This window comes from Crocuta crocuta, unplaced genomic scaffold (assembly GCF_008692635.1).
Source record: "Crocuta crocuta isolate KB4526 unplaced genomic scaffold, BGI_CrCroc_1.0 scaffold73, whole genome shotgun sequence".
NCBI lineage: Eukaryota > Metazoa > Chordata > Mammalia > Carnivora > Hyaenidae > Crocuta > Crocuta crocuta.
In genome coordinates this window covers 4,361,030-4,374,784 of record NW_027529443.1, presented here as the reverse complement: position 1 = coordinate 4,374,784, position 13,755 = coordinate 4,361,030, and the positions used below count along the sequence as shown (strand labels likewise).

Sequence of the window (13,755 nt, the reverse complement as noted above, 5' to 3'; positions counted from 1 at the left end):
AATTTTGCTTGTTTTCTAAAAGTGTTTAAAAGTGCCATCACTTTATTAACTGACTTATCTGAACTTTAATTTTTCTAATTAAAAAAATAAACTAACCATCCTGTATTTCCTTGTTTTTTTTTTTTTAATATTTTTTATTTATTTCTAGGAGAGAGAGAGAGACAGCGTGAGCAGGGGAGGGTCAGAGAGAGAGAGGGAGATACAGACTCTGAAATAGGCTCCAGGCTCTGAGCTGGCAGTCAGCACAGAGCCCGACGCGGGGCCCGAGCCCACGAACCGCGAGATCATGACCTAACGAAAGTCGGACGCTTAACCGACTAAGCCACCCAGGCGCCCCCCATCCTGTATTTCCTACATAATTTGTAATCTTCAGTGATTTATGACAATTTCTTTATTGCATACATTTGGTGATCCTCCCCACCCCTCCTTTACTTTTTTTTGAGCTTCAGGGTGTTTGGGACTTTTGTTGTTGCTCCTGTTACTAACACCTGGCGGAGTTAGGTATTCTCCTTTTTTTTGAGTCACAAATGGAAGTCAGAAGCTCTCTAGATGTTCATACAGTATCTGCCATAACAGTGTTCCAAATTTACTCAGACGTGAGAACCACATGTGACACTTGTTTTAAGAAATACAGATTCTGATCTGTGAGGGTAACGAATCTGTTTTTTAAACAAGTATCCCATAAGAGCTGTAGTTAAACAGATTTAAGGATCACTTCTAGAATTTAAGTTATGAAAGAGACTTAGGGGCAATCTGACTGGTTTTTTCTTTGAAAGCATGTACATCTGCCGGAAAACTCCTCCGTCGTCCCCTGTTCTGAATCACACATATTTATAAGAATCTCCCGTGTTTATAGGACAAGGTTTGGTGGATAGATTAACTAGAGATCGTGGAAGTACCGTGCTGTGAATGTGGTGTGGATGTCCTCTGGCTGTTGGACAGGGTCTGTACTCTAGAGCAGATTGCTTAGGCTGGAGCTGAGGGTTGTGTGGGGGCACATCAGCGTTGTTTCTCTTCGTGTAGTAATGTGACGTGGGAAATGTTGGAGTGGGAAGATCAGGTTCCGTGAGGGGCTGGCAGCGGGTGCTTCCCTGAGACTCAGGAGCATGTACGCTTCCCATTTCTCTAGGGTATGGGAAGCGAATTACAACTAAATGAATTCAATTTAATATTTAATTCAAATTCAGTATTTAATTTTGAATTGTTTATGGTATCTTGCTGCTTGGTATTTTCCCTTACTTTAGGAACTTTTTAACAAATACATCAAGATTTGTTTGTACCGGTGTAAAATATAAATACAACTTGTTATAGTTCATATTAGTTTTAAGTTTTTAAATTCTCAAATAGCCGTCTAGTTCAGCCTACTCGCTAAGGATTAACAGAGGCTAATGGATTGGCAAGCGTTCAGGTATTTCCCAGGTTGACTAGTGGCACTTGAAACTGCAGCCCTTTGTTCACAGTGAAAATTCTAGCATTTACGTTTGTGTGTATCAACTGAAAAGCCAGACTTGCCCATTCTGTGCCCTTCAGTGCCCTTCAGCATTCTGAACTAACTGAAGTCAGTCTAGGACAAGGAATGTGTATTATACAGGGGAAGTATATTATAAATCCTCTAGGATGCTTATTAACGAATAAGAGGATTTTTATAGTAGTACAAAGTTTGGCCAAGTTTTAAATACATTTTATTTATGGTCTCAATTTAATAGAACAGAACGCTCTTTGCATTGTTTAACCAGCTGGCTGCTTGTCCCCCCGCCCCCCCCCCAATCCCTTTTAAAATATAAGTATCTGGAACTTGAGTTATTGTGCCTTAGATACAAGGGAAGTTGGCGAGCAGCACCTCCATCGCAGTTCAGTGATGCGGAACTCCACTTCTGCGGAAAGCTCTGGAGAGGGAAAGCTATGGAGAGGGAAACCAACAGAAGTTGGAAAGTCCCTTTCTGTAGAATTTCCTGGGGTAGAGAATTTTCTAATCTGTTTAGGTTTTTCTTCAGGTTTGTGTTCTTTGAAACTCTGTGTCCCCTGTGACATTGCTGCTGCTACTGCTAATCAGGAAAACAAGAAGAATTGATTTCACCCGTATGTGTTTGCTCTTCCTCTGATCATGAGGCAGATTCTATTGAAAACTACCGTATTATTTTAGCACGGTAGCTAGAATAATTGATTTGAGAGTTTAGGCTTAAAGAAATTATACTTACTTACTGGAAACATTATCAGTAGGGAAGAAAGACAAATCTTGTATGTGCTGTTGCCTGATGAGCAGTTACAGTTTAAATACACTGGCTTGTAACATGTTTGTTGACTTTTCTTCCAGAAGTTGCTTTACTTTGTGATTTTTAAGAGCATAAAATCATTTCCTATAATGAAGATTCTAAAGAATGTTTATAGATGACATTTATTTTTTAAAATACTGTTTGAGCAAGGGTAAGGATTTTTTTTAACCATCAAGCATTTGGAGTTGAGCCTAATTATTGACAACTAGAAATGTTAATTTCTGGAAACTCCAGCTTGTTGTTAGTACATTTTTATCCTGTCAGTTATACCTACTCATACTTGTTTGAGAAGCTAGGAAGTTTTTTCTTATTAAAAAAAAAAAAAGAAATACTTAGGAAAATCCTGGAATTTTGCTCTTATGTGAGAATGACATTTTCCAGCTGAGGAGCTTTTGTGGGTACTTGGCATTTGTCTTCGGAGAGCTGAGCTGAGTCTTTTCCTGTATGATGATGTATACTGAGGTTAGGCACACTTACTTTAGGTAAATTTGAAGTTTGCCTAAAGAAATCTTTAAAAGCACTGTGTATTTTATAGATGCTTATTAAGTATTATTTTAAACTGGTAATTTCAGCTATTTCAATTCCTTTAAGAATTCAAATGCAAATCTGTATATGGTTTCTATGTTTTGGAGGTCAGTTTAATATTTCATTCTGTTAAAATGAAATCATGTCTTAAATGGCATTTTTGTATATACTATGGCTGCTGTTTATGCTAGTATTTCTGGAAGATTTACAATGTAGCCAGTATGAAGACTCATACACAAAGCTAAATTACAGACTTTGGAAGGATAGGACTGAAGGAAAGTCTTGAGGTATTAAGATTTGTTAATTCATGTTTTGGGGAGTTTGGTAAATAATTCAAGATACTGATGACTGCATTGTATTTAAACTGTTGTTTCTATTAAACTTGTAGATAGCCACTAGGAAGTTCACTTATTTACTGTTGTCTGAAATTTATTCACATAGCATTTAAAATGTTAAAGATTAAAAGCAGTAAATATTAATATAATTTTAATTATTAATGACTGAGTAAATAAGTAAAAAAATTTTTTTTACAGATTTAGAACTTGGTATATTTAGGATTTTGGGTATTAAATTATCTCTTACCTAGTCTTGGTATTTTACTTGAATGTAGAACAATTGCTGTGGGTTTTCTCCCCACCCCTGTTAATAGACTTATTTTTTAGAACGCTTCCAGTTTACAGAGTGATAGCACACTTTTGCATAAGAAATATAAATATCAAAACACATGAAAGTAGCAGAAGTTAGTAATTGTCACATTGGTTCTTTCATTTTTTTGCAAAGTGGAGGTCTTGATTTGGAGCACAATTTAGGAAAACGTTGGTTTAAATTCTTTGCACAAGTGTAATTTTTCCATTTAAAAAATTTTTTTAGAACTTGTTGATTTCTGGGCCAGTTCATAATTTTGTCTGTCTACTTAAACTGTACAAAGGACTGGTTGGGTCACAGAATGGCAACAAAATGTAAAATAAAAAAAAAAGTTTTAGTGGATATATGTATTTTGTACTGGCCAAATGAAATTCCTTCAAAATATTTATTGGTATTGTGGATAAAATGATGTGGTTAATTGGGGTATCTCCCCAGATGAACATTCATATTTACTGAACTTGCTCTCTGGATGCTGGTTTTGGGTTTTTTGTTCATTCGTTTGTTTGTTTAGAGCAGAGATTTTTTTTTTTTTTACATTTATTTTTGAGAGAAAGAGAGCACAAGTGGGGGAGGGGCAGAGAGAAGGAGACGCAGAATCTGAAGCAGGCTCCAAGCTCCAAGCTGTCAGTACAGAGCCTGACATGGGGCTCGAACTCACAGACTGTGAGATCATGACCTGAGCCACCCAGGTGCCCCTTGCAGGAGAGNATTTCATGTGTCTGTTGGCCATCTGGATGTCCTCTTTGGAGAAGTGTCTGTTCATATCTTCTGCCCATTTCTTCACTGGGTTGTTTGTTTTTCGGGTGTGGAGTTGGGTGAGTTTTACCGGAGAGATTTCTAACTACTGAGTTATTCAGCAACATACTAGCCAGCTACCGTCATCATCTTTAACTCTTTCTACTTCTCTTGATTATTCTCTCTTTTCTTTTCCGGTTCTTGATTATTCCTCCAGTTAAATGTCAGTGTTCCACAGTGTTTCATCTTCAGTATCATTCTGTATTGTTCTTTGGGTTCAGTCGTGTCACATGCTTGACAGTTCTTTAGTCCTTCATTCAGCCAGTAGTTCTTGGTTGTGCATAGTGCTTGGGAATGCCCGTGATAAAGGGAAGGAGAAAGAAGGCGGCACTTAAAGTAAGCAAGCAGGGTTGAGAGATGCATTAAGAGTTTTGAGGGGAAATTGCTTGTCATAAAATGCTTTTAAGATTAGCAGAACCTGGGGAGGGGTTGGGGGGCAATTCATTGTTTCCTAGGAAAGGTGGACAGAAAGATTTTCAAGAAAAGTATCAAGGATGGGGGCACCTGGGTGGTTCAGTCAGTTGAGTGCCCAACTCTTGGTTTCAGCTCAGGTCACGATCTCACAGGTTTGTGAGTTCAAGCCCCATGTCAGGCTCTGTAACATGTGGAGCATGCTTAGGTTTCTCTGTCTCCCCCTTTTTCTACCCCTCCCCTGCTCATGTGCTCTCTCTGTCTCTTTCTCTCAAAATAAAAAACATTAAAAAAACAACAACAACAACAAAGAAAAGATCAAGAATTTTAAGCGCAAAGAATATCCTGAAAAAGAATGGTACCTTTTAGAGTATTTGCAGATTCTTGGTGTGAGAGAGAAGGATGTGTGATGATGTAACGGGATATGAATCTGGAAAAATTGTGGATCAGAGCCATGCCAAGGACTCTAGATTATTTCTGAAAGCACTTTAATGATCCAGATAACTTGGGACAGAGAGAGGAGAGATATGGGGAGGACAGTCAAGATGTAAGCCACAGGGACCAGTTAAGAGGTTTTTGCAAGAGTAAATTGAAGGAGGGCCTAAGTCACAGCAGTGACATTGGAGATGATAAGGATGCATTTGAATTCTATCAAAGAGATGATCTGTTGGACCTGTTGTTCCCAGAACATGGTGGGATAGGGAGAATTTGAGGAAGAAATACTTGCTTGAGTAATAGTGAGGCCATTTTAAGAACTCTGTCCTGCCTCTCTGGCTGTCCTGCTGTTAACTGCTCTGCCATCGGCTACAGGAGCCTCTCCTTTGTGTCTCGATGTTGCTTCTCATTCTGTTGCTCGCATGACTTTTCCCCACCTCTGTGCTGAATCCTAAGTTTATTGTTTAGTTCATACTTTTACTGAACATTAGAACCATATATTCAGCTGCATTCTACACGTGGCTATTCTAGAGCAGTTGTTTTCAGAGTTTATCTGAGGACTCCCCAGAGGTTTCCTAACGATAGGAAGTTTACTTGTGGTCTTCACTCTTTTTTTCTCATGAGTACATACTGGAGTTTTCTAGAGGCTACATAACGTGGATGTCACAACCAATTGGATGCAGAAGTAGATGTGAAATGTACCTGCTTTCTTTTAAGCCCAGATATTAAAGACATTGGGAAAAATGTAAAAACAGTGCATGCATTTCACTCTCTGTTTGTTTTCAGAAAATATACATTCAGTGAAAATATACATTCATGTAAGACTTTATTCTTTTTTTCTTTAAATGCTTATTTATTTTGAGGGAGAGAGAGATAGAGAATCCCAACATGGGGCTCAGTCCCGTGAACCATGAGAGGATGACCTGAGGAAAGATGAGCCAAGCTATGTTATGGGACATAGTTTACATTTGGAGTTCTGTCTTTTTTAATCCCCGGCACTATTTGTATTTCTTTTTTCTCCCCATTATTTGGGATTACTAAAGTTTTGTCAGACTTCCTGGTAACAGTGTTGGTGTTCCATTTTCTGCGGTGCTCTTCAACACTTTAAATAGTATTAGACTTAGAGTTACATGTTTTTTAAAAGTATCCTAGGGGGAAAAAAGGCCAAATGGCAGTATTGGTCAAACTGTCTGAGCTTGATGGGTGACTTCATAAATTCTTCAATTTTAATTACTCTTTAATTTTCTTGCCTTTTTCAGGGTCGGAGTTAAATTGCTCTTCCATCATTTCAAGTTATTTATAGAGTTGTGCCTAAAGAAATATCTTCATTTTAGAAAATCATCTTATTTTTTTCCATTTAAAAAAAAATGATTATTTTTTTTCATAAAGCCACACCTTAAGAGTCGTTAGTTTACTTGTAGAGTCATTATTTTCTCCTTTCATCTCCACTAATTCCTTCCTCTGCTTCCATTTAGTTCATTTTTTAATTAGAGTAAGATGCTTTTAATTCATTCTTGTTTGTTGAAAACAGTTAAGGCTAGGAATTTTTCTTTGAGCACTGGTTTAGCCATATCTTAAAGTTTATTGTGTGTTTTCTTTTCACTAGTATTTTCTTGGTAACCTTGCAGTTTTGGTATTTCTTTTTGAGCTCAAAATTTATTTAAGCCAGTTTTATATGATGGTTTTGTTGTTTCGAATGTCATTGCATTGTAATCTAGAAGTATCATCTGTATTTTTCGTACTTTTTGCGATTTAGTGATGTTTCCTTCAGTGCTATATGGGGTGTGTGCATGTGTACTTTTTACACTGTTCCACTGGTATTTGTCCAGAAAGGTGTTATCTGTTTTCAAGGTAGATGATTTTGCTTTTTTTCCCGTTTTCTGTCTCCATTTGATGTACATGTTTTGGTATATAAAGTTTCTTTAGCTGTTTATATTTTTTAGTTCATTTCTTTTATCAGTATGAAACATCTTTTTTTTAATAATGGTTTCTGATTGAATTTTTTAAAACCTGACATTAATATTACTTTTATGTAAATTTTGTTAGCATTTCTGGTCATATATCTCTATACTTTCCCCCCTCAACTTCCTGTATTGTTTTGTTTCAGGATGATTTTTGCAAAGTACACTCCTTAAGTTTTTTCCCCCATAACTAAAGAGCTTTTATTAATAAGTAAATTTAACTTATTCATGTTTATTTTGATTACGATATTTTTGGGGTTTATGCTTGGCATATTTGTATTTCATATTAACTGCAATTCTGAAATAATTCTTTTTATTGCATTTTCTGTATCTTTTGAATGGATTGAGTTTTATTTGCTCATTCTTTTTCTCTTTTTATGCTTTGGATACTTATTGACATAATTAACCTGAATTTTAACTGCACAAACACACTAGCCAAAATCATTCAGTAATTATGTCTGGTACCCAGCAACCCCGTCCTTACCTCCCTACCTCCACACACAGTTAACTTCTTTACTCTTCATAGTACATGTCCTATTTACATCTGGGATTTCACTTCAGTTCAGTTTTATGATCAGTAGTTACATTTTCTTAATATTTTTACTGTAAATGTTAACTTCTTCTGACCCCAGAAATGAGGGCCTATCTCGGCCTTATTTTCCCCATGACACTTTACTGGTAAGTATAGCAGCTCTCTGAATTGGAGGTATGGATGGGGTCGCCGGGTGATAAGCATAAGTAAATACTGCTTCTGAATTCCTGGTCACTTTTGGCGTTGTGTAAGGTTCTCCTGCATTATTCACGTAGGTCTTTCACAGTGTTTGCCTGTAGCTTATCTTCTAATTCCTTGGATGTATTAAAGAACATTTTCCTCTTGCTATCTCATATAAATAATGTTGGGGTTTTAAATTGTTACAATCTTGTCTTTTCCTTTTAGTAATAAAATGGCAGGCAAGCCTGCATTTTAGCAGCAGAAAACCGTATATAAGACTACGTTCAGTTGCCAGATACCATGCTGAACCTGGTACTAAACATGCAAAGGTTGACTTGGAGTTTTTGTGTTTTTTATGATTTCATAGTCATGTGTACCTTTTTTGTTTGTTTGTTTCAGAGCTACTTTAGAATATTCTATGCCTTGTTTTCCTTGTGCAGAGGAATATACATTATTGGCTGGTTTCTAGGAGCATTAAATTATCTGGGAGACAAAAGTTTCATATATAACTTTATATATGACTTTCATATATAACTTTGTATAGTAGACCTAGAATGTACTTGGCTCAAATTACCAACGCAATGCTTTTTGGTTGCCTTCAAGAACGGAGGGGATTCAAAGCAATAGATGGAATGTAATTTTTCAGTGTAGTTCCTTCTGAATGACAATTTGCTTGTATTACTTTAGAGGAATCAAAGTCACACTTGAAAAAATGAGAGACCAGATCCTGTATTTACTAGTGACGTAGACAAACTCCACCAGTGGCCCAGAGATAGAAGGCAGTTACTGAGGCCAGACCTACGTAAAGGAGACTCTAGAGCTTTGGGGGTGTGGGTAGGGTGTGGGGGGAGGTGGCTACTGGAAATGGTACCGATGACCTCCTTTATCACACTGTCATACACATTGTAGGCATTTGACAAATATTTCCTTTATTTGGCCCACGGAATGGCTTCTGTTTGTTAAGTTATGCATTGTGCTGGGTACTAGACCAAGACTGCCTGCACAGGCAAGGTGAAAGACACAAAGATGACCCAGTTCTGTGGCGGCTGTTCTAATTGCAGGCCCGGAGCTCTCAGCCCTTGGGCAGCATTTTCTCTGAGCATCCTCACTGGTCACATGGAGACATTTCACTTTATTTATCTGACAGTGGCATCTGTAAAGATGCATTGAACTCTCACAGAAACATTAAATGGCTACCAAAGTGTAAGGTGGTATTGTGCCAATCATTAACAAATATCCACCGTTTGTATCACCTTGTACTTGGCGCTCTTTAAGCAGTAACATAGTTAACTTGAGGATAGCTCTGCAAGGTATGGGTGTTATCCCATTTTACAGGGGGGGAGCACAACCTTGGTCACATCTATACAGCTTGCCCAGCACTGGGATTAAAACCTGGGTCCATCTAGCACCGAAAATTCATATGCCATGCTGCACCTGGGTAGTTTTAGGGACGGGGTATATCTTCATTGGCTTAGGTCCTTTCCAACAGTTTGTCTACTTATTTTATCTCTTTTTTAAGAGTCTAAAAATACACTGTTTATAATTTTAGATTGTTCATATAGTAGATAAATGGCTATTTCTCAGATCTGCTTAAGAGAGATTATCTGTAATTTCTCTCGTATTGATTAGTTTCACAGATTTCATTCTGTTATCTTTGTATTCACTTCCCCGTTCTGAGTTTGTCCTGTTTGATCCAGACTTTACATTTTAATAACAAAAAATATTGTTAACTTTGACTTTTTGTAAAGAAGCTGTCAGGTTGTTTTCTATCCGTTCTACCTGTTCTTGTGTTCAGTCTTTCAAAGATGAATAGGGACCAAACACATTACAAATGAGGCAGATTAAGAACAGTTTCCAGAGAATTGGGGATTCTTTTAGGATTAACAAAATTCGATTCAGCATTTGTTCTTGAAGCTACTGTGAGTTCCCTAGTTGCACAATCAGGTGCTTGTTCTCTGATCAGTATAGTATGGGACTGAGCTGGTGAGCATGAGCTGTCCAGGCCAGGGGGTGCTGATGGTGTCCATGCCTTTATTGGAGAGGTAGTTAGCAGAAGTAAAATTTGGCTCTCTCCTAAGCAAACCTGAGCCGGTGAGTGAGGCTATCCTCGTGCACTTGAACTTTCTGTTCCTTTAGGGTTGTTTTTCTTAGTGCCTTTTTACTTAGATGGCTTACTGTGGAGGTACACTTTACTGGCTAATCTTTTCCACCCCTTTTCTTTTGTTGGGATTAGTGCCAGAACAGATAAAGCCCAGTGTAAGCCAGCCTCAGCCTGCCAACTCTAATAACGGCACTTCCACAGCAACCAGCACTAATAATAATGCCAAGCGAGCCACAGCCAACAATCCGCAGCAGCCGCAGCCGCCGCAGCAGCCGCCACAGCCGCCACAGCAGCCGCAGCAGCCGCAGCCGCAGCCACCACAGGCCTTGCCTCGGTATCCTCGGGAAGTACCACCACGATTTCGCCACCAGGAACACAAACAGCTTCTAAAGAGGGGTCAGCATTTTCCTGTCATAGCAGCAAACCTGGGATCTGCTGTTAAAGTGTTAAGCAGCCAGTCAGAAAGCAGTGCTTTAACAAATCAACAGCCACAAAATAACGGAGAGGTGCAGAACAGCAAAAACCAGTCAGGTGAGAGAAGGCATTTCTTACGAGACTCCCACGGTCCTCATTAGCAGCGTAGCAAGTGTATACATTCATGGCTTTTGGGGTTGTATTTGTGTCTGTCGGTGTCTGCAAATAAGAGTTTTTTCCCCAGTCATGAATGGGGAACCCTAAAACATTTCCTGTAAGCTGACTGCCCATCCTGCTTTTTAAATGATTATTTTAATCACTGTCCTTTCAGGTTCTACCCATTTTAATATATAGCTTATAGCTTAAATTGATAAAACTGTAGCTCCAGTTGAGTGCCCTCTCCCAAGTGATGTGCTAAGCAGTTAAACACATTGCAATTAATTGTCACCAGCTCTGTGAGGCATAAGTTCTTATCCTCACTTTTTAGCAGAGGTAACTGAGGCACCAAGATATTAGCTGAGTTGCACAAGATCACTCCATTACCATGTGCCACAAAAAGACCGATCCCCGTGGAGATTATATTTGGACAGCACATACATTCAGTTACTGCCACAGCTCAGTGATGATGGAAACATATGTGATTGCAGTTTTCTCAAAGCTCTTTGTTTCAACATGTTCTGACGGGCTCTGACGGTTTGTCCGTTCATTTCTCGAAGCAGTTACTATAAGTCAGATAGAGACTTGAAGAGAATGAAGGTTCCCACACACGAAAACACTAGCATATACTGGTTGTGAACAAGTTTCTAGAGCCAAGTAGACCTGGTTTTTAAATCCTGGCTCCACGTATACCAGCATAGATGACTGGACACGTTACTTAGTTGCGCTACGACCCTGTGTCTCATCCCAGCAGCCTTTACTAACTGCCAGGGCAATTACTCTCTTTCTGTCTCTGTGCTCCTTTATATACACCAACAACTCCTCTGCACATCATATTATGGTATCTCCCAGCTAATGAGGGATAGAGCTCCAATTCCAGCCCAAAGCTGTGCTCCACACAGCCATGCTGTACTTTGGCAGCGTACTGCGTGGTGCTGGGTAAGGAGGAAGAGGACACAGATGTGATCTTTCTAGCATAGGTGATCAGAGCAGCACATTATTACTGGAAAGGATACAAACTTAAATTACTACCGAGCTGATACTACTCCCCACCCCCACCCCCCAGCCGCTTATTACCTTGTGTGGGCTTGGCTACATCACTTAACCTAGTTTGACCTTCTCCTAATCTGTAAGTATGAACATTAGTGCCCAACCTGTATGGTTACTTTGAGGATTAAACTGTGTGATGTGATTTAAGCACATAGCTCAATGCCTCGTATTTGAGTACTGAATGAATTATCTTCCCCAAAACTTTTACAGAAGAACTTGTAGTCCTCAGGAAGAAAAGTCTGGTTTAGACATATTATATATAATGCCAAGCGGTTAATTTGGTTGGAAGTTCATCTGAGAAACCGGATTGGAAGCAGATGTATTGAGTTATCAGCATGTTTTCTAAAAGTGTGATTGAAACCTTAGGAGAGGCTACTCTCACAGCACATGCTCAAGTACCTGTTACATGCCCAACAGTGGTGGCATTGGAGTTGACAAAATGAACAGAGAAGTGGGCCAGTGAATTTAGAAAATGGTATGATGTTGCATACGCTTTTTCACTCTGGGAAATGAAAGAACAAAGGTGTTTTGAAATGGAGCAGTAGGAGTGTAAGAGTGTTTTTCTTAAAAATTGGTAATGGTCAGAAATTCCAAAGTATGACAGATGTGCATTCAGATGAAAAGAAAGCCTCTGTGAGCATAGGAAGATCTTCAACAGAGGCTGGAAAGGAGAAATATCCTGCTTGTTTCTCAAAGGACTTGCTCAGGGGCACTGCATGAATGTGGAGGTGGGCTAGAAGGCAGGAGGGTGCGGCCATCCGGCTGAGGCCTGGGACTCCTGTGAATGATGAAGGCAGAGTACTCTGCAGAGAAACCAGATTTGTGCTTCTCACTTTTTAAACAAGCATTTGCAAACCCCCACTTACCAGCATGTCACATATTTACATTAAAACATCTTTGTAGGTGCTACTCGGAGGAGGAGCAGCCTTAGTCACATAAGAAACCACCAGGTGTCTGTGAACTAGGGAAGTCTTCTCACACCATTAGGCCTGCCCTGGCCTCTGAGGGGCATTTACAAAAATAATGACTAACCCTCATGGGGTGTTCGCTGTGACGCACGCACCGTCTTAACACATTCAAGCCTCATTTTACAGATCAGAGGTTAGGGCAGTGGTCAGTGAAGAGCAGCGCGGTGCAGGTTGTGAGCAGCATGAGTCGCAGTCCACAGGCACAGAAGCTGTGTGTTGTGAGCCATGTGTAGTTTAGAACCTTGCGAACGTACTCTTAACTTTTCATTTTTGTATCTGTGTTTCACTTTTTTGTTTCCCAAACATGCAGTTAATAGAGTAGATTTTACATGTTAATCAGTATATACAGTAAATAAACATACAGGTATTTGTTTAAAGTTTTCATGAAAAGATGAGGAGTGCTGGGCACGCCTCCCTCATCCTTACAGAACTCATTTCTCGTTTACTCAGTGCTGTCAGGGAGCAGGGATCTCACCCAAATAGGTACTTTATGAATCAGAGGTCACAGGCTAAGCACCTTCGCAGTCCTAGCAAGTAAGTGAAATGGAAGATGGAAAGGAGTAATGGGAACTGGGGTAATGTACTGAATTTTTGTACCCCGCCGGAACACCTATGCAAGTCTTTAAAACCCTATGCTGGGCAAACCAGACCATTCTGCAGGCTCAGCTGCCTGTTTGTGGCTGGGCCTCAGACACAGTGATGCTTTCAGTCCATGCCAGGGGACTTAGAGCCTTCAGGTATCGGGCTCCACTGCTGCCCAAATAACACTTGAATTTGGGGGACCTACAGGCCTTTATGTAATTAAGGATTTGGGGGGCGTTGATCCACCGAACAGGGCTAGCAGCAGTATTGTTCTTCCAGGGCCAAAGTGTTCCAACCCACATTCTATTGTCCAGCTGACAGTCAAAGGGTTAAACGAAGAGAGAAACAAATACCCACGTACCCTGCACCCACATCCAGCGGTGGTTCCCACCTTGACTTCACACGCGCATCTCCTTCCCTCGCATTCCTCTTTGCCTTCACGTGTACACCTTCCCCGTCATGTGCATACATGTGCACACATATGCACATTCATTACACTTCATCTTTAATACCTCCACAGGAAGTTCCCCAAGAATAAGGAGAGTCTCCTGTACAACCATGATCCACTCCTATGCGAAGAGGGGATATGCTCAGCAGTATCTTGTAATACATAGTTCATGTTCACATTTTCACTGGTTCATTCAAGAATGTTGTTTGTTTATGGTAGGATATCATTTATAAAAAATATAAAACCTGCAAAACTGCCTTCTGTATTGCTTAGAGATGA

At 39.6% G+C, this 13,755-nt stretch overlaps 1 protein-coding gene across 5 annotated transcripts in view; it reads left to right on the top strand.

Annotated features, from left to right (window-relative positions):
* The window catches only part of TNRC6A (trinucleotide repeat containing adaptor 6A), a 94,695-nt gene that overhangs the window by 41,113 nt on the left and 39,827 nt on the right, over positions 1-13,755 (top strand). For all 5 annotated transcript variants that reach the window (XR_013334226.1, XM_077760470.1, XM_077760471.1 and 2 more), the window contains exon 4: positions 9,991-10,389. Coding sequence is in view for 4 of the 5 variants with exons in the window: in XM_077760470.1 (XP_077616596.1) it covers positions 9,991-10,389 (399 nt within the window). In the remaining variant the exon portion in view is untranslated. The remainder of the gene's footprint in view (positions 1-9,990; positions 10,390-13,755) is intronic.